General features: G+C 38.9%; 1 protein-coding gene and 1 long non-coding RNA gene across 3 annotated transcripts in view; one reads left to right on the forward strand and one right to left on the reverse strand.

Moving 5' to 3' along the window:
* Positions 1 to 21,694, forward strand: part of NRAP (nebulin related anchoring protein) — an 88,179-nt gene that overhangs the window by 60,213 nt on the left and 6,272 nt on the right. For both annotated transcript variants that reach the window (XM_007478982.3, XM_007478983.2), the window contains exons 31-38: positions 2,552 to 2,656; positions 3,982 to 4,080; positions 6,303 to 6,407; positions 7,176 to 7,283; positions 8,149 to 8,457; positions 13,835 to 13,939; positions 15,686 to 15,784; positions 16,933 to 17,037. In XM_007478982.3, the coding sequence (XP_007479044.1) occupies positions 2,552 to 2,656; positions 3,982 to 4,080; positions 6,303 to 6,407; positions 7,176 to 7,283; positions 8,149 to 8,457; positions 13,835 to 13,939; positions 15,686 to 15,784; positions 16,933 to 17,037 (1,035 nt within the window). The remainder of the gene's footprint in view (positions 1 to 2,551; positions 2,657 to 3,981; positions 4,081 to 6,302; positions 6,408 to 7,175; positions 7,284 to 8,148; positions 8,458 to 13,834; positions 13,940 to 15,685; positions 15,785 to 16,932; positions 17,038 to 21,694) is intronic.
* On the reverse strand, positions 7,448 to 11,785 carry LOC107650595 (uncharacterized). Its single transcript, XR_001626164.2, has 3 exons — positions 11,698 to 11,785; positions 10,011 to 11,179; positions 7,448 to 8,040 (listed from the first exon to the last, which is right to left on the reverse strand). It is a non-coding gene; the product is annotated as an uncharacterized LOC107650595 (long non-coding RNA).

Raw genomic sequence — 21,694 nt, forward strand, 5'->3', positions numbered from 1 at the left:
GGAAAAAACAAAATAAAACAAAACAGATCCTATGATAAGCTGGGACCAAGAAGAGGAAATTGCTTCCTCTTAATACTCTGAGCCCTACATTAGGGGATCATCTTGAAACTGATACTTTATACACACCATCCCTACTTCCCCCTTCCTTCCGTGCTGGGAAGAGGTCACAAGAAAGACTTGTTGGGGAGGGGAAAGAAGGGGGGAAATCAGACCAACCAAGACTCAATGAAGACTCTTCAAAATCCTTTATAAAATCTTGTAAATGTCCAAAGTTCCATAGATGTCATTTCTAACCTGGTCATTCCTGTTCCCCTCTCCCCCCCCCCCCCATATGAGAGTGCAGTAGGGCTGAGTGTTTTTTGCCTCCAGAACATGTTTCCTGTGTCTTTTTAAAAAATAAACATCATTTCCCTCAGTTGACATATTCTTAAGACAAGAAGATTTACCTGAGAAGAGTAGGGGAGAAAAACAACTAAGCCTATTTGGGACCATGTCCCCAAACTGAATCTTGTTAGATGTATGGGGGAGGGGTTGTCATCTGTGTTTTCACACCTATTTACAGAGTTTTCTGAGTGACACAAACTGTCAGGAAGTTCACAGATGGGGGTAGGAACACCTGACAAGGGAGTTGCCATGCTCACTTATTGGAGACAGATCTGTCACACAAGCACAAAATCCCTGCTAGTTTCTCTTCTTTTCATCATGACTAGACTTGGAAATCAGCTCTCCTGGCTGGTGCCTCTGCCACAGAAGTGGAGAATAGCTCAATTATCAAGTAAATGTAGGGACTTCCAAATCATTAACACAAATGACAAGACTACACACACACACACACACACACACACACACACACACACACACACACACACACTCCTTGGCCAGAATATTCTGAACTCTTCGTTAGCAAAGCTCTGAATCTACAGTTAACTGATTGTACCCATTACTCTACTTGTTGTAACTCAGCAGTTATCAAACTTTTTAATATCACTACTACCCCTTTTCCTCTTAAAAAACAATTGAGAACACTACAAAGAGCTTTAGTTTATGTGGATTATATCTTTCAATGTGTGGTATTGGAAATGAAAACATCTTAGTATTGTTCTGACCTTGCAGACCTCCAAAGGCTCTTAAGGTCTTCCAAAAGTCCTTGGACCTCACTTTGAGAACTGCTGTTATAATTCCACAGATTTGGTGGTTGATCTTTAGTATGCTTTAAATAGCATAAACATTTTCCCCAAACTGTTTACAAGTACAATCTAACCTAGCATTCATCTCCCCAATATGCATATATTTATTTATTTTAATTTGCCTGACTTCTCTTCAGAAATTACTCATGATCATTTCTCATACCTTCTAACTCATCCAAACAATTCTCTCTCTTCCATCTATCCATCACTTCATCACTTTATCTATCTATCTATCTATCTATCCATCTATCTATGTGTATATGTCTGCCTGCCTATCAATTTTCTATCTGTCTATTTACCTATCTACCTATTTCTATATCTGTGCGTATCTCTCTATCATCTATCTGTCTGTCTAGCCATCTGTCTGTTTACCATTTATCTATCATCTACCTATGTATCTATCTATCTATCTATGTATCTATCTATGTATGTATCAATAAATCTATCTATCTATCTATCTAATTATGTATCTCTGTTTACCATTTATCTATCATCTACCTATGTATCTATCTATCTATGTATCTATCTATGTATCTATCTATGTATGTATCAATCTATCTATCTATCTATCTATCTAATTATGTATCTATGTATGTATGTATCTATACATCCATCTATCTATCTATCTATCTATCTATCTATCTATCTATCTATCTATCTATCTAATTATGTATCTATGTATGTATGTATCTATACATCCATCCATCTATCTATCTATCTATCTATCTATCTATCTATCTATCTATCTATCTATCTACCTATCTATCTATCTATCTATCTAATTATGTATCTATGTATGTATGTATCTATACATCCATCCATCCATCTATCTATCTATCTATCTATCTATCTATCTATCTATCTATCTATCTATCTAATTATGTATCTATCTTCCCCACCTCCTTTTCCTGTATGTTTTCCAAAGGCATGCAAATATGTCATTAGAGAACTGTAAACATTCAGCTTTAGATGTTTAGAAGGATGATCTTGCATTATATTAATGACTCATGACTATACAGTGACAAACTGAAATGATGGTCACAGGAGCACAAAAGCAGAAGAAATTCTAAATCCAGAGGGTTTGGGATGGTTGCTAATTCTAAATTGGATGGCTATTGACGAGATTCAGTTGTAAACTGAACATTGATCTGAAAAGACTAAGATGACCTAACCTGGTAGAAGGAACTGTTTGAGTGAGGTGTGAAGTAGCCTGAGTTTGAAGTGTTGATTTGTCTTTAAGATGCTCTTTGATGGATCCCTTGGCCTCCCCTGCTTTACTTTGATTTTGAAATGTAATGAAAAGGGGTTTAAATTTATGTCTGACTAACTCTTCTGCTTTCTTCCTCTCATCTCGTTTCCTACAGAATTTGTACAGATCTGACCTCAACTTTATGAGAGGTGTTGGCTGTGTTATCCCTGGAACTTTGGAGATTGAAGGGAGAAAGAAGGCATCGGAACTCATCAGTGAGGTAACCAGCAAATTTCCTTGGATTGGGTGAACTGCATCTGGGCAATAATATCAGTAATATTTGCCATATTATGGGAAATATCTTTAATGAAAGAAAGTACATGACTATGTTATTAGATGTGTTGACTCATAAGATTAATCTTTGATTTCACCCATTTTTATTGGTTTGCCCACTTCAGTCTTAGCTCCACTTACGACAAGCTCTACTTTACCCAGGACAAAAATTATTTTACTAGCCTGTAAGATGTGGTTTCCTGGTGTTGCTTTGAAAACCCGTGATTCCTTGTGTGCTTTGAAGAAAAAAAATGCTGGATTCTGATCTTGGGGTTTGGGAGAATAAAAAGATTTTCCCTTTGACTTAAAAAGAATCACAATTAGTTTTTTTGGGAGGGTCATGGGCCCATACTCTGAGTAGACATGGGAGTTTTCACCCTTTTTACCTGTATTTGGGAGAATAGGATAGAGATCAATATCTCTATCATTTTCAGTGGATTCAATTGGAATCAGATGAGTTTTGATCCAGTTAAATATTGTGATAATATAATAATTACTTCACTGAAGCCCTCTTCTCATGCCTCATCATGGTGTGCAAGTGATATTGGATCCTAGAAGGTCTTGCCTGCAGAGCCCCTGCCAGATCCTACCTACTAAACTTGGAAGACTAGATGTGTAATCCTACTTAGGAGGGAGAGGCCTATCCTCAGAGGGGTCACCATTAGAAGATGATTTTTTAAGCAAATAGCAACTCATGTAGATGATCTACTGAGAGATAGAGAGCTTGGGATCTGTTTCAATGGAGAGAGTTCCCCCATCAAATAACTCATAGATCCTTGAATTAATTGAAAAGTTCACAAGGTGTCAAAGAGAATAGGATGTTACATATTCTATTAGTTTTTCCAATGTTTGTTGGAATGGTTCAAGAATTTATAAATATATATATATATATAGTCAATAAAATAAACTTAAACTATTAAAACAGTTCTGTGAGCCATGTTTCTGAACAAATTTAGCATTTAAACCTTTAATTTGTATTTCCCTTTGACATTTGCAGAGAAGGAACAATGTAAACTTGCCTTTCATGTTCAGTAGCATCTGGTCCAACCCTATACTTTTTCTTCAATTTGTTTTTCTCTTACTAATGAGTTCTAAATCCACTAGATTATGCACAAGTCCAAGAGAGACCTGAACACAGTCTCTGAGAGACTTGTGGCCTTTGTCAAGCATAGTTTTATGGCTAGTATTAGAAGTCAGACCAAGAAACTGGACCTCCTTCTTGACCTAGCACCTCATGGAACCTTTCTTTCTTTCTCTTTTGTGGGAACTCAGAGTAAATATCGCCAGCAGCCCCAGTCCTTCAGGTACACAGCTGTGACAGACTCACCAGGACTCCTTCATGCAAAATTCAGCAATCAGATTACTAATGAGGTAAAAAAAAAATTCTCTACTGAAATCAGGAGTGGACTTTTAACATTGCCATGTGTTGATAAAAGGAAGGAAAAAATGCAACAACAAAAGTTTGGGAAGAAAAGAATCACATCCTAAGAATAATAATAAGACCAGCTGACATTTATATATAGCACTTTAAATTTGATAAAATGCTTTACATATTATAGTATTCCTTCTGGGTTCCTCCATTATCTTATATCTACTTACATTATCTCATTTGATCCTCTCTAGTCTTTTGCCTTCTAGTATAATTCTCTGCCCATTTTACTGTAGGGCACCTTTTAATTATCCTCTTTTAGTTATGATATGAAAATTGGACTTCTACCTAGAGAAAGATCAATAATAATTGAAATATTTTGGATGATTTCTAGATTTAGAATTCTGTACATGATCCTAGATATTTTTAGAATTAGTTGGTATTATGATTCAGATTATTTTATATCATCTATATCAATATTATAAATATTTATGTATATGTAAATGCATATATAGAAATATTATATATATATATGTTTTGTCCCTGCCAGATAGTAAATAATATTCACAAAAGGACGGTAAGGATAAGAATAAAGGGAGCATATTTCTTAATCTCTATTAGGATCTTGACACCTTGTAAGGTGGCTTCTTCAATCTACTAATCCATTTCCAAACATTTGAATCATTAATATTGGAAGATGAAGGAAGATACAGCAATCGATGCTGATTTTGTATAACCTCTAGGATGTATAAAACTATAAGTTTACAAATAATTACAATAATTGTTATTATCTAAGACAACTGTGGTCCAGTAGAAAGCACACAGGATTTAGACGCAAAAAGATTTAGATTCAATCCAATTCTATTTTTAGTTGTGTGACATTGGTTGTTACTCCTCTGAGCCCATTTTCTCCTTGATAAAATGAGGATAATATCATTGCTTCTCCCAGAATAATGATGCAGATCAAATAACACATGTAAGGCAATTTGCAAACCTTCCAGTGCTGTATAAATGCTAACTTTTTATTATAACTACCTTACTTATTTCTAAAATGCTTTGTAAATAGCAAAGAAATAAACAGCCGTGATGATCATGATTACGAGAGACAATATGGCATGGTGGGTAGAACATTGGATTTACAATTGGAAGACCTGAGTTTTAATTCTAACTCTGCTCTTTGTTAGCTATCTGACCTTGGACAACTCATGTCCCCTCCCTGGGGCTCAGTTTCCTAATCTGTGAAATGAGAGGTTTAGACAAGATGACCTTTCAGATACCTTTCTACTCTAAATCCTATAGTAATATTTGGCAACTTGACTATTACATCTTCCATACATAAAGGGAAAATGCCACCTAACTTCTTTCTTTTTTTCTTTTTCTTCCTTTCATCACACCAATCCCATTGTTGCTTCTTGCATTACTCCTTTGTGCCTACTACATATCTATGTGATTTACTTGTATTGTTTAGGACTAAGCTTGTCCTTTAGCGAAACACAGAGAAATTTCTTATTCTAAAGATTTAAAGTGTACTATCCAATATGTAGCCTTCCCTTTCCTTTCTCCTTTTTAAATAAATAATTTATTATAATGTTAATAACAGATAATGAATTCAATTTGGAGAAAAAAGATCTGAAGTCAAATCTAATATTCAGTAGTTAATGCTTGTATGACCTTGGGGAAATAATTTCATCTTTGGGTCTTAGTTTTCTTGTCTGTAAAATGGAGAAAGGAAGATTGGAGTAGATAACTTTTAAAAGTCATTTTAAGCTCTCATTCTGTGATTTCCTATGAAAATGAAGAAATATATCTTTTTAAATAGAATTTTACCTTTATAACTAATGTTTTACATTTACAATATGTTTATAATACAATTAATAATTTATTTGTTCTCCCTCCTACCTCTTTCCCTCTTGAAAAGCAAACTCTTTATAACAAATCCACACAATGTGGAAAAACCAGTGATGAAGTGATGTCAGAAAGCTATAAATTCCAAACTGTTTATATTTTAATAAATGGAAAATGTATACATTTTGGCAAATTAATAACAATTAGCATTTCATTTGCTCCATGGTCCATTCTAATCTCTCTTCTTTTCATATCCTTTTAGGATTTGACTAGATTTTCAGAAAGTCAATTCCATTCTTTATATTACCAGAAGAGATGTACTTTAGTGCTCATAAAGATCTCAGTGATTCTTTTTATGATTCTTTTTTTTTTCCTCTAGCGTCTCTATAAAGCAGCAGGAAAGGACACAAGTCACCAATACACAACAACCTTGGGCCTTCCTGAGTTCATCAGGGCAAAAATAAATGCAGCCAATCTTAGTGAAGTAAGTATTTGTCTTTTGAGTTATTGTAATGGCCAGACTTGGCTGCATAAGAAATGTTGAAATGCACCTCTCACCTTTCTTTGGCATGGTGGGGGGCAATGGGTGTGGAATATAGATAGCATGGTTCCCAAATGCTATAATTGCTATATCTCTTGGGAAAGACTCACTGGGCTGGGAATAGATTATATCACTAGAAATCTTTAAGCAAAAGCTGGGTGGCCACTGGCCAGCTTTGTCATAGTAGGGCTTCTTTTCAAGTATAGGTCAGATCTCTCAGATCAGTGCCTTTCAATCCTGAAATTCAATAAAATACAGAAATGACTTGGGTGTAATGAGAAAGAAAAATCAGAAAAACTTCAATAAATAAATAACCAAATAGATATGTCTGTATATTTGTACATAGGCAATATCCAAATTTATCTTTCACCAGAGTTTAGTTATGATCCAAAGATATTATATTCCTATATCTTCAGAATGATGTCAATTGGATTGTGGACGATAAGCCCAGAACTTTTCTGGAATGAGTACCTTGAGCTGCCCACATTAAACCTATCTTTGTCCAAATGTGCTGAGTAGAGATATGGAGGGAGTGGTAGCATGCACGCTAATGAGATGTTCTACACAAAATAGAAAGCTTTGGCATGTCAAAAAATTGATTCATGCACACCGAACTACTAACGAGAGGGGGGCGGTTTCTTTGTTCATTGCATTGATTCATGTTTAAAAAAAAAAGAAAAAGAGGAAAATCTACATGTGTTCCCACTTTAGGCAAAATACAAGGAGTCTTGGCATAATCTGTGTGCTCAAGGCTACAAGCTGACAATGGAAGCGATCCCCTTCCAGACTGCGAGGGCCTCCCGAGATATTGCCAGTGATGTGAGTTGAATGATATGACCTTCCATCTCGCCTAATTTCTGTTAACTTCATGTAAAACAATGTCTACGGCAAATTTTACTGAATTAAAGCAAATCTATAACCATGTGAGACAAGAATGTCACTTGCAGAATATATTACTTATGAATGAGAGTCTTTGTAGGAGGGAAAAAAGACTCCGCTAATCAGAAGCCAAACACAGTCAAAGACCTTCCATGGGGAACCAGGCTGATTTATTTGTAATCACAGTGCTCGAGAAATAAATGTTCTTCGCCTGTAACTCCAGCCCTGAATGGGGTAGAGAAATCACCACAATACTAGTCACCGAACTTTCATCTCTTTCCATCCCCATCCTCCTAGTTGAAGGGACTTGAAGTCTACTTTGCCCACTGTAATTCAGCCCACTCTGATGATAAAGTCCATAGCTTGGGGACATGAAGGTGACTTTCCCTTTCTCGTAAACAAATCATTGAAAACAGGGACTTCAAATGCATAGATCTTGTCTTTGGGGTTTAGCGCTTTGCCAAGTGCATCAGGATAAAACAGAACTTTCTCATTTGCAGTTTTTGATAAATTCCTTTTGGTCATAGGCAAAGTAGTCAAGTAGGGCCCCTTTCTCTTGCTTTCAATATCCAGCTCTGATCAGGCAAGCAGAATAGAACTGCTTTGGTTCTTCTAACCCCAGGGAGGAAGGTGCTTTATCAAGCCAACCTGGATTTTGTTTCAGTTCAGGGATTTTCACCCCAATAATAATCATTTACTTGTACAAAAAAAAAAGGTGATTTTTGTAGGAATTAAAGTAAACACAGGCAAATGGAATTTAAGCAGGTAAAATGCAAATGGTTGACTGGTTTTCCTTTCACTTAAGTGTCAGTACCGACATGACTTTGTAAAGGAGAGAGGAAAATTGATTGGGGCCAGAAGTATTCTGGATGACCACAGACTTCAGCACTGCCTGCGGGTGGGAAAGCTGCAGAGTGAACAGCAATACAAGAAGGAGGCACCAGGCGAGGCTCAGTACCACCTCCCCATGGACATGGTGAATCTGGTTCATGCCCGCAAGGCCCAGGCCCTGGCAAGTGAGCATGATTATAGGATGAGGTGCCATGACTTTACAGCACTGCCTGAGGACTTGAAGCTGTATTGGGCCAAGAAAGCCCATGCACTACAGAGTGAAGTAAGTTTGCCCCCTGTCCTTCCCTTCCCTGTCCTTCTCTTCCCTTCCCTTCCCTGTCCTTCCCTTCCCTTCCCTTCCCTGTCCTTCCCTTCCCTTCCCTTCCCTTCCCTTCCCTGTCCTTCCCTGTCCTTCCCTTCCCTTCCCTGTCCTTCCCTGTCCTTCCCTTCCCTTCCCTGTCCTTCCCTTCCCTTCCCTTCCCTTCCCTTCCCTTCCCTTCCCTTCCCTTCCCTTCTCTGTCCTTCCCTGTCCTTCTCTGTCCTTCCCTGTCCTTCCCTGTCCTTCCCTTCCCTTCCCTTCCCTTCCCTTCCCTTCCCTTCCCTTCCCTTCCCTTCCCTTCCCTTCCCTTCCCTTCCCTGTCCTTCCCTGTCCTTCCCTTCCCTTCCCTTCCCTGTCCTTCCCTGTCCTTCCCTTCCCTTCCCTTCCCTTCCCTGTCCTTCCCTGTCCTTCCCTTCCCTTCCCTTCCCTTCCCTTCCCTTCCCTTCCCTTCCCTTCCCTTCCCTTCCCTTCCCTTCCCTTCCCTTCCCTTCCCTTCCCTGTCCTTCCCTGTCCTTCCCTGTCCTTCCCTTCCCTTCCCTGTCCTTCCCTGTCCTTCCCTGTCCTTCCCTTCCCTTCCCTTCCCTTCCCTTCCCTTCCCTTCCCTTCCCTTCCCTTCCCTTCCCTTCCCTTCCCTTCCCTTCCCTTCCCTTCCCTTCCCTTCCCTTCCCTTCCCTTTCCTTCCCTTCCCTTCCCTTCCCTTCCCTTCCCTTCCCTTCCCTTCCCTTCCCTTCCCTTCCCTTCCCTTCCCTTCCCTTCCCTTCCCTTCCCTTCCCTTCCCTTCCCTTCCCTTCCCTTCCCTTCCCTTCCCCTCCCCTTCCTTTCATTTCCTTCCCTATTCACTCCCCTTCCTCCCTCTTTCCTTCCCTTTTTCTCCCTTCCTTCCTTCCTTCCTTCCTTCCTTCCTTCCTTCCTTCCTTCCTTCCTTCCTTCCTTCCTTCCTTCCTTCCTTCCTTCCTTCCTTTCTTCCTTTCTCCCCCTCTGTCCATTACTTTTTCTTTCTTCTTCCCTTCTTTCCTCTCTTTTCTCCTTTAGTATTCCTTCAATTTCCTTCTTTAGGTTATTTATTAAAATTTCACATACACGTGTGTGTGTGTGTGTGTGTGTGTGTGTGTGTGTGTGTGTATAATAGAGAGAGAGAGGAGAAGGAGAATAGAGACCACTAGATAGGTACAACTACATATATATATATACATATACATATATATATATACACACACACATATATGTGTTTGGGGGTGAGTATGTACATATATATTACATATGAAGCTAGAAAGATTCTTTTACAGGCAGAATGGCATCGTGGATAAGTTGTGAAGTTTGGAGTCTAGAAAACCTATGTTCAGATCTTGCTTCTGATGATGAGCAAGCATATGACCCTGGGAAAGTCAATTAACCTCTGCATGCCTCAGAAACTCCCTAAGAATTATCTATTAAGTCATCTATGGGCTGCCCATCTGCCCTTGGTAAAGGTAGTTCCGGCATCAGAATAATCAGTTTATCTAGTCAAACACCCTTACTTTCCAAATGAAGAAAATGAAATCCAGAGCCATGGAGTGTTTTGCCCCATGTCACACAGCTCCTGAGGGCTTCATCTAAGGAGAGCTCAGACCAGAATCTAGGTGCCTTACTGCCTTTTTCCTCACATCATGCTGCTTTAGGAGGATTGTGTCAACAGCATCTTTGGTGAGAACAAACCTTAGACAGCTTCTTGTTGATATGTCACCAAGGAAGGTTTAGAAGCAGAATCTTCAAAGTAGTCCCACCCCTGTAGGACACAGATGTTCCTGTTCTCCACTGTTCTCTGGACGCAGCTGTCTTCATTTTTCTGCCCCCCATGCCTAGGTACTAAAAGTCACAGTTCATTTATGGCTTGTGCATTTGAAGATATGGGGCTATTAAGGACAGGTGGGGTGCATGGGACTCTGGAGAATGATATGTGTGGATCTGAAGCCAGCTTCTATTATAATAACTAACAACAATAATAATAATTGGAGAGGATAGAATGGTTAGTTCTTGCCTGCAGCCCTGGGTAGCATATGGAAACCAAGTTCAGTAGTTCCAAAAAAAAAAAGTGTTTTGGAATCGTGCTTAGAAACCATCTTGAGGAAGTTGATTTCTTGTTAGTCCTCTCCCCCTCCCCTTTTTTATTATGAAGCCTGATGCTGGCATGTTGTTATTAGGTTCTGTCTGAATAGTTGAAGCTGGACTGGGAGACGAAATATCAATAGCCCATCCATTTATGAGCGAGTCTGAGGCACAATCAAAGCATTAGGGAGCCTGCATCTTGCTTTCTTACTTACCTGCAATCGTACTGTTCAGCTCAACAAAAGAAGAGTTGAAAGAGCTCTCCCCACTTCATGTCTTTTATGAAAGGAGCAATGCCCGGCTGTGAAGAATCCCTGTTGGATTATTCTCTCTAACTTAGAAATTTATCCAATTTCCTCTGTTCTTTATCAGAGTGGAAGGCAAAAGCGTTGCCAGTATAGACTGAAAGATCCCAATATAAAAAGCAAGCTACTGGCATGGGGCATAGAAACCCGCTCCTGAACCTGAGTTAAGGGAGACCTTAGATGTCTCTCTTAACCAGTTTGGTAGCAAAGTAGAATTTGCACAGGGACATTAACCACTAGACAGTAGATCAGAAACAAGCCTTCTTTGTGGCTAACTGTGAGGAACGCTGTAAACCCTGAAATGAAAGGAACGAGCGCGCTAGAAAGCCTGATTTCAGGAGTGACATTTTTCATTATGGCAAAGCTTCTATCTAAATTAAAGGGATGCCATCAGCTTCATTTAGATCCAAAATTTAGATTTCCTTACAGATTTGATTTTTTTTCCTTTACAAAAACCTAATTTCCATAAAGATCATTTGCTGAGACCACTTCGATTGTAGGTAATTCTGGGAACATCAAGACAGGGAGGTCTTAGGGGACTTAACTTATATCCATCCTGGGGCAAGGGGCATGTGGCAGGAATAATAATATTCTGTACTCCTGGCATATCTTTTATCACATGTGCTGTTTCCAGATGACCCTGATTGTTTTTTCCCAGGAATACATAGAGAAAACCTTCCCTTTTGACTCTATATCTATAATCTTGTAAGCCCTGAGAAAAGACTCAGAAAAGAAACTGAGGTTCACCTCAGTGTTGCAAGAGAAAGGATGAGTAAACTGAGTCATGAACAATTTGAATATGGGTCAGAATTACCCAGTTAGGAAGAGACAGGATGGTCCAGAGGAAAGAAACTGATCTGGAACCAGAAGGTTGGAATTCTGGTTCTCCTCCTTAACTACTTCATTTTTCTTTTCTGAGCCTCAGTTTTGTTATTCAGTTGTTTTTTAGTTGTATCTCAGTCTTTGTGACCTCATTTGGGGTTTCCTTGGCAATGATACTGGAGTAGTTTCCCATTTCCTTCTCTAACTCATTTTTATAGATAAGAAATCTGAACCCAACGGGGTTAAGTAACTTGCCCCGGGTCACCCAGTTAGTAAGTGTCTGAGGCCAGATTTGGACTCAGGAAAATGAGATTTCCTGACTCCATGCTTGGCACTCTGTCCACAGCACCCCTTAACCTCAGTTTCCCAATCCGTAAAATAAGTTTGTTGACCTAGATCTAGGCATAATCTGGATTAGCTGCCCTCCTTTTCCCCCCACCATGGCCCAGATTTATGGAACTATGGTGAAAGGGCAATAATTTGCCAACCACAGATCTAGATGATCTCTACGGTCTTTCCAGCTACAAATCCTGTGAGATTTTAAGGTGGATCTAGTTCTCATTCTCTCAGGTGTCTTGGCATGACTGTTGGATTTTCCAAAGTCATGGCATCGCATATCAAGAGGATAATCTCCATCCCAAGAGCACTAAATGAAATAGAAGCCTTATTAACCAATTATTTGATAAACATGCATTTCCTAAGTGCCTATTATATGCTGTTTAATAGAATTTTGTACCCCAGGACTCCATTTCCCAGAATCCCACTTTCATCCTCATGTCACGTCCTTACATTTTGGAGATAAAGTTTCTGTAACCCTGCCCCTTCCTCTCACTTCTCCCCCTATCTACTGTCAGGAAAACTTCTCTTTACTCAGGTCCTTTCTATTTACTCTACTTCAAGTGATTATTAATAAATCTTATCAAATATAATACTTGGAGTTATTGGATATTAATTTTAATCTTACAATGTCAAGCACTGGAAATACAAAGATAAAAATGAAACTGCTCCTGCCCTCGAGAGCTTACATTCTGCCAGGATATACACAATAAATATATGTTTGTCATCTATCAGGATATTTACAATTAATATATATACAACAAATAAAAGGTCATTTCAAGGGAGCCCCGCTAAGGGATGAAATAGGAAAGAATAAGCATTTATCCAGCATCTACTATGTACCAGACACTGGGCTAAGCACTTTTTACAAATATTCTCTCATTTTATCATCACAACAACCTCGTGGTAGGTTGGTATTATTTTAGTTCATCTATTTTACAGGCAAAGAATATGAGACAAGGAAAGGTTAAATGCCTTACCCAGGATCACATAGCTAAGTAAGTGCTGGAGGTCAGATTTGAACTCAGGTCTTCAGGTGCTCTTTCCCTTGAATCACAAGTTATACTAATAGCTGGAGGAGAAATCCAAAAAGGTTTCATGTGAAAGGTGGCACCATAACTGAGTTTTGAAGGAACCTAGGAATTTCTAGTAATCTGGTGGGGGGGGGGACCCCAACACTGGTTTGAGTGTTAGATGCCCTGAGTCAGAAGTCTACCTTATGGTATGACCTTAGGCATCTTAATAATGCTATGGGGCCTTATTTTTCTCATCTGTAAAATGTGGGAGCTGGGCTAATGGGTCTCAAAGGAAAAAAGGCTATTGTGAAGACCGCCATTTTTACCCACTGGACGACTGAGGCTCAGTGAAATTAACTGGCACTAAATAGGAGAACTTTTAATTTATTATTGTTTTTGTCTAGAACTCAGAGCAGTTGACAATGAGCTCAGTATTGCCTTTGTAAGGCAGGTAGGTTGCCTCATTGCTGGCTTGAGTAAATTTCAGCTTTTTAACAAAAGAGATCATTCACACAGTCCATTCATATCTTCTGCTCTAAATCATTCAGATTCGCTAGTGGGATCTCTTTTTCTGTCCTGAGCAAGTTTCCTTTATTTAATTTCTATAAGACTGCACCTAGGCAAACAGTCCAATTTTATGGCAAGAGTGAGCAAGACTCTGGGACGTTGTTAGAGATTATTACTGAAGGTATTATTATAAATCGAGGATCTTTTTAAAAGAGTCTTAATAGTCATAGAAGTTATACTGATAAAAAGCCAATAATTTTCTTCCTGCAGTCACGCTACAAATCAGACCTGAACTACATGAAGGGACTGGGTTGGCTGGCGCTGAGATCCCCGCAGATAGAAAATGTAAAGAAGGCTGGTGAACTCATCAGCGAGGTACTGATAAACTGACAAATCTTTCATGGCTTGGCACTTTTGTAGAATTGTTTACCATCAGGATGCTTTGTTATACTTTGTAGCTAACTTAATCTTTCCTTTTGATGGAGAAACCAGTTTGGATGAAATGGATCTGAAGAATGGGTCAAGGAGCCCCAAGTCAATTTGTGGCCATTTTAGTGTATTGGCCAGTCCAGATTAAATAAAAATAAATTAAAAAATAATAAAATTATATAAATATATATATATGTATTAAAAATAAATAAATAAATAATAATTAAAAAATTAAAAAAAGAACCAGAAGGACATCTCTACTTCCCTACTTCCCTCCCTCCCCCATTCCAGTCCCCCCCCCCCCCCAGTGCAACTTCCTTTGGAATGAAGCCCTAGGCAGCCATTCTTCCATTCCATTTTGCTCCATATGTATTTATTCAGCACCTACTAAGAATAAGGTACAATATTGGGCTCTGGGGAAACAAGGACAAACCCTAAACAGCTCTTGCCATCAAAGAGCTTTCATTTTACTTGGGTGGTATAATTAATAGCATACATATAAATAAATATAAAACAAAATGTATGTTTTTATAAAAATGTAAAATATAAAATCTATGTTTTTATAAAATATAAAATTTTGTATATAAATGTTTTTAAATACACAATGTATATAAATGTTTTTGTAAAAATGAATATTGTATATAAATGCTTTTATAAAAATATAAAATATAAAATTTTGTATATGAATATAAAACAAAATAAAAGCAAAGGAATTGGGGTTGGACCTCTTTTAGGAGATAAACTTTGAGTTGAACCTTGAAAGGAGCCTAAAACTCTAATGGTTAGAAGCAAGGAAGCAGGGAGAGTGAGACAAGGGATTATTCCAAGCATGAGAGATAGCTTGTACAAAGTCATGAGTCCATGAAGGCTACGGATGGAATGTCAAAGGCAGGGAATAGCAAGTAATCCAGTTTGATGAGAATGCAAAGTGTATTCTCCTTCTATTCTGAAAACATATTCTAAATTATTCTCAGGCTCATCAGCAAAATGAGCTAATGATTTATTCCATACATTTAGACTTATATATTACTGAATTGGGGGGAAAGTTATGGTTGTCAACCACAAGGTTTTATTCACTATAAATACCATGAAAGTAAGGGAGAAAGCAAAATGTATTTGTCCAACTAGAATAATTCCAAAGCCCCAGGGTCTCCCTATTGTTCTTGGGGGGGGGAGGGGGAAATCCAATGAGTAAGTGATATTATATAGTAAAGTCCTCTAATATTTTAGTAACTGAATCCCTCTAGGATGGAATACCAATAGATATGCCTGATTTTATACAGAATTCTGTTGAAGAGTGAATGTGTTTTCATGAGATACTAGTACAGGTTGTAGTTTAATACCTGTAGCATATATCTTCAAGAATGTCTCAAAGATATTTATAATTATATTGAAACATCTCAGCCCTCTTCACTCAAGGCATTTTAAAAAAAGAGATCATTCACACAGTCCATTCATATCTTCTGCTCTAAATCATTCAGATTCACTAGTGGGATCTCTTTTTTTGTCCTGAGCAAATTTCCATTATTTAACTTCTATAAGACTGTACCTAGGCAACTATTGACCATAAATAGGGGAGATGTTTCTGGATAGATGTAATTAATATATTTGGTTCTGTATTGATGATAATGATATTGTACTGAAAAAAGTTGAGCTTCTGTTACATGAAATCTTTGCTTTTATTCCTTGCAGGTTAAATATCGTCAAAAACCGGACAGTATCAAGTTCACTACAGTGGTTGACTCCCCAGATCTAGTCCATGCCAAGAATAGCTATCTGCACTGCAATGATGTAGGTTTGTTGTAATACCTGAGCTCAGCCACTCTGGATAGATGGCTCTCTGCCACATTCATTTCAAACACACCTTAATTTTCAGTGGAATCCAGTAGAGATAAAAGCTTAATTTAACTCCACTGGAAACAAAGAACAGAAAAGTGAAATGTCTTTCTCTATTTTCAGTCTCTGCACATTTGTTATAGTTCTCCCCCAATTCTCTCTCCTCATTCTCTTTCCTTGTGTGTGTGTCTCTGTTTCTGTCTCCATCTTATTCTTCTTTCTCTGTATCTGCCTCTCTCATTCTTCCTTAATTTCTAATTTAACTGTACTCTGTGGGATTGAGCCAGAAATAGGAAAATATTCCCATCACTGGAAAAGGTGTACAATCTACACCCGAGCATAAAATTTCTCTAACTTCCTGTCATATATTGTTAAAGGTCTGCCTTTGGATTGTGGACAGGATTAGAACTGGAAGCATTATGTTTTCCCAGTATAAATCCCATAAGACACTGGTGACTTTCTGATAAAATATCCAAATCTTTATATGACTTATAAATTGCCTCTTAAACAAATCTTCAAATATTCTAATCGGCACACACACATGCACAGGCACAAACACACATCCACACATGTATGCATGCTTGAAGGGCAGCAAAGCATAATGGATGGAGGGCTGGTCATGGATTCAGAATTAGTCCTGACTCTGACCCATAGAACTGGAGTAACTGTGGGCAAGTCATTTATTATCTCAATACCCCCAGAAAACTCTTTAAGACCACAAATTGTAGATGATGAGACATTGATCTGTAATGAAATTATAGATAGGTACATATCAGTCCACCAGTCGACGTATTAGACTATTTCCTCTTTTCCTAGATGGATAATATCACAATCCTATATGAAATATGGCTGTAAATAGGGTCTCTCTGAAATTTGTCTCATCAATCTGTGCATTTTTCTATATAGCCATCTATGGAGCAAAACAACTGAGTAGCTATCATGGACAAGACACTGTTAAAAACTATGAGACACACAAAGAAATATATGTATTGTCAAGTGATTTTCACATCTATCTGTTTGTCTATGATGTTCTGAATTCTATGGAAATGCAGCACCACGAGCTGTAATCTATATTTAAACTGTAACCTGTTTTGTCTTGACAGCGTCTCTACAGAGCTGGGGACTCAGAATCAATGCACAGATACACGTTCCTCCCCGATCACCCTGACTTCATCCGAGCCCGTTTGAATGCTCTTCATCTTAGTGATGTGAGTGAACAAACATATTTTGCCTGTTCTTTCTTTCTGGGTTTCAATGATCAAATGAGATAACATATGTACGGTGTTTTGCAAAACCTTAAAGTGCTATATAAGTGCCAGCTATTATTCATTATATTAGCTATTATTCATAAAAACTGGGTTTTAGTGATTAAAAAAATAAGGTCAGAGAAAAGAGCTTAGAACCAGGAATCAGGAGACCCATGTTCTGGTTCTTCCCAGTCCTTCACAGCATAACTTTGGGAAAATAACTTCCTTTTTCTGGGCCTCAGTTTCCTTTATTGTACATGGAAAGGGTTGGACCTTTAGGGTCTCTTCCAATTTTAACATTCTATGATTCTATGCCTGGCTTCAAAGACATTATTGCTATATTTATGTTTGCCCAAGATCAGCTTCTTGTAGACTGTTTACTGACTGTAGGTCTTGTCTTCATTCCTTATCCAGAACACATTTTTTTTTTCTGTTCTGTAGATAGAACCTTGTTGAGGAGGTGATAGTTCTGCATTTCAAAGCAGTCTGGTGGCCTGAAAATAGGTCTGCTTTTCTCTAGGGTAGAGTTTTGAACTTGGGATCTTTGGATCCCCAATTGATCTTTAAATAGATTTCAGGAGGTCCATAAACTTGGATGGGAAAAAATGACATCTTTATAATAAATTATCATCATCACTATAATGTCAATGAGTAGGTTTTGTGTTAGGGCATGGATTCATAATTTGGGATCTGTGAACTTTTTTTTCTTAAGATCATTTATTTTTCCAATTGCATGTTATATAACAATTTTCCACATAGGAAGTTATAAGATCCTAATTGTTTCCCTCCCCTTTCCTGGATATGATAAGGCAATTTGACTTGGATTATACATGTGTTATCATACAAAGCACATTTCCATATTTGTGAACTAATTTTAAAAAATTTAGACAACTATATATATGTAATATATATTTTTAAATTACTAACACCTAGTTTTTACGAATAATAGCGAATATAATGGATTTCCTTTGCAGTTGCACATGTTTTATTTTATGCTCTTAAAACACTAGTCTGAGAAACTAAAAAATTTCATCTGACTGCCAGCGGGTTAGTGACCCCCCCCCCTAAAAAAAAAAAACCAGTTCCAGAAGCCCTTCTCTAGAGAAAACGTTGGCCCTGGAGTTGTTCCTTTCACCATGAAAGTCTTTGTCATGGCACACAGTAGGACTTTCATAAACACTTGTTGGATGGATGGATAGATGGATGGATGGATGGATGGATGAATGAATGAATGATGAAGGAATGAATGAATATGAGTTCACATTTCCCCTGCCTGGGACCAAAAGGCTTTTGTATCTCCCTTAGATAGAAGCCCTGTGAGTGCCTAATGGAGGAATCTTGTTTTTAAGCCCTTCCAAAGGCTGCCCTGGTACCGGGAAGGGTTTGAAGTGACTGATTCTAAGTGAATAGGTGGCAGCTTGTGCTCGGGGGCTGTGATCCTATGATAACAGGTAGTGAGGCTGATGAATCAAAAGAAAGCTGTCAGATCAGAATAACACGGTCTGAGTGTGTCCAAATGTGGTAGCAATGGGCCACCCAGAGTTCAGCCATTCTTCCCTCCCTGTCTTCCCCATTGTGTCCTGCGGCTCCGTGCCGTTAAGCAGCTGTCACTTTTCACCCCGGAGGTGGCTCCTTCTCAGAGGATGGCAAGATGCTCCTTCTATTTTATGTGCATATCAGTTTGTGGAGTTTGTAAAGCACCGTGGGATCCTTTGCCGGGAAGCGTGCTTTATAAATATAAGTTATTATTATTATTGGAAGCTTTTGATGGGAGCGAGAAAAGATAATTTTAGAATAGCAGCTTAGGGGGGGGCGTCTCTCCCCCGGGTCAAAGAGTCCTTCCCTTTGGCAAGGCTCGGGCCAAAGACGGCCCTTCTGAATCTCCCCCAAAATGCGGGAAGTTGGCTTCGGCGGAGACTTCTCTCATCCCCCCGCTTGTGGCGGGGTTGAGAAGCGGGATAAAATAGGCAGCCCTTGGCAGGGGCTTCTTAAGAAAGGAAGGGCCTGCACAGGATCTCCAACATTTGCCTCCAGCGACCGACCGCTACCGATCATCAGAGACACCGAACTAAAATTGCCAGCTGGGGTACGTGGCTATGGAGAACTCGTGAACCTCTTATGAAAGAGTACTTTTGGGGGGAGGGCATGTGGGGTGTGTACAATTGGATCAAGCGCAGTACACGGAAGAGTGTGGAGGGAAACTGACCTTCCTGGGCAAAGAAAGCCATTGATATTTGTAAGGCAGCAGAAATAACTAAAAATCAAATGGCTTTAATGTGTGAGGATGAGGACAAAACTGAGCATACTGTGATCAAGAAGAAGAGAGCCCAGGGTTCCCATCAAAGGACCCGCACAATGTAAAGACTCCCAGTGGCAAGGCAAAAACCTCTGCAGATTAGAAAAAAAAAAGGTGGGGGGAGAAGAAGGAGGAGGCAGGAAATGATTACAATATAGCAAACAGTATACAGAGGGAAGTTACCCTGGGGGAAAGGGTGCAGGTGAAATGAATTGGGAGAGGGGGCAGTGAAGTTCTGGATTCCTGATCCCATTTGGGGCAAACATAGTTGGGCTTTCGATAACTAAACAGGTAGTTAAGCCTTTAAGATTTTTTTTTAAGTCTACGTAGGGAATGGGATAGACTAGAAAGATGGGACCCTGGAGTTGAATTTTGGGGTTCCAAGATTCATCTAAAGTGGACTCAAATGTAGAATGCATCACTTAGTATTTACTTAAGCCTTTATTTATTTTTTTTTAGTCTATGGGGAATGGGGTAGACTAGAAAGATGGGAACCTGGAGTTGTATTTCGGGGCTCCAGGACTCATCTAAAGTAGACTCAAATGCAGAATGCATCACCTAGTATTTACTTAAACCTTTAATTTAAAAAAGGTATTTTTGAATAGGGTATAGGATAGACTAGAAATATGGGTACCTGAAGTTATATTTTGGAGTTCCAGGATTCATCTAAAGTTGACTCAAATGCAGAATGCATCACTTAGTATTTCCTTAAGCCTTTAATTTAAAAAAAAAGGCCATATAGGGTATGGGATACCCTAGAAAGATGGGAACCTGGAGTTGTATTTCGGGGCTCCAGGACTCATCTAAAGTAGACTCAAATGCAGAATGCATCACCTAGTATTTACTTAAACCTTTAATTTAAAAAAGGTATTTTTGAATAGGGTATAGGATAGACTAGAAATATGGGTACCTGAAGTTATATTTTGGGGTTCCAGGATTCATCTAAAGTTGACTCAAATGCAGAATGCATCACTTAGTATTTCCTTAAACCTTTAATTTAAAAAAAAAAGGCCATATAGGGTATGGGATACCCTAGAAAGATGGGAAGCTGGAGTTGTATACTGGGATTCCAGGTCTCCTCTGAAGTGGACTCATATGCAGAATGCATCATTAATGCAAAGATCTGCCCTGTTGAGGAGGATGAGGAGTCCCTGTGCCATCTCTATGGCAAAATTACTTCTCTTCAAGACCTTGGTTGCTTCCTCTATAAAGTGAGGGCATCACACTAAATGATCTTTGTGGTCCTGCCTAACTCTAACATGGAGGGACTCAGTGTATATTAATAACTGTTGACATCTGCATGATGCTTCATGGTTTAGGGAGTTGCTTCAACCACATTTGATCATCATGACAACCTTGTGAGATATGCACTACAAGTATTTTTGTCCTCAGTTTCCAGGGGAGGAAACTGAGGCCAGGAGATGCTTAGTGAATCCCCCAGGGCCACTCAGTATAAGTTGGGATTTGAACTCAGGTCTTCCTGGCTCCAAGTCCATGATTTTATCCATTCTGCCATGTTGTCTCTCTAATATCATGGTGATAAGGGATTTCCAGGTTCAGTAAACTGAAAATCATTTTATTTCCATTCTTTTGAGAATCCTCCTTGGTCATATTATCTGAACAGGAGAATATCATGTAGAATGCTGGTCATTCCCCTTCTACCTCTTGTTGACACCTCACCCTTGACTTGGACTGCAGCATACCTAATTCAAATATTTTGCCTGTCTTTATACATAGCCACAATCCACATGGATTTGTATGGTTACATCCCCAATGCCTGGTGCAATCATTGTCGTTTAGTAGGGACTAACAAATGGTGGTTGGTGATATTGATGGCATTGACTGTAATGCAACAGATCAGCCTTGGATTGGGTTGTTCATCTCCAACACGTTGACCCAACTAAAGTCTTAGGAATAATGCATCATGATGATATTTTTTTTCAGTTTACCCATTCCAACTTCTCTGATCAATGTTCTAAGCTTCCTTGGGAAAACAGAAGCCAGTGGCACAAAACTCATTTTTCAAGGGGCAAAACTAAAAGCCCCCCTCCCCACCCAGCCCACATAGGCCAGTGACCTGCCCTACCTGACTTACAGAGGAGTCATCAACAGAGCTGGGCTGAAGACACAGCTTTTCAATCTGCTGGGCTTATGGTCTAGCAACTATTTCCTGCTGCCTCTCTTCTCTGTGGATGAATAAAGGACAGCTATCCACTGAGATCTCCATGCGACACCTTTCATGGATCCTCTCAGTTATTTTTTGGGAGAGAAAAACCTCTTTAATACATGAAGGCTATGAAGAGTTTGATGCCTATATTGGTA

Source organism: Monodelphis domestica, chromosome 1 (assembly GCF_027887165.1).
Source record: "Monodelphis domestica isolate mMonDom1 chromosome 1, mMonDom1.pri, whole genome shotgun sequence".
NCBI lineage: Eukaryota > Metazoa > Chordata > Mammalia > Didelphimorphia > Didelphidae > Monodelphis > Monodelphis domestica.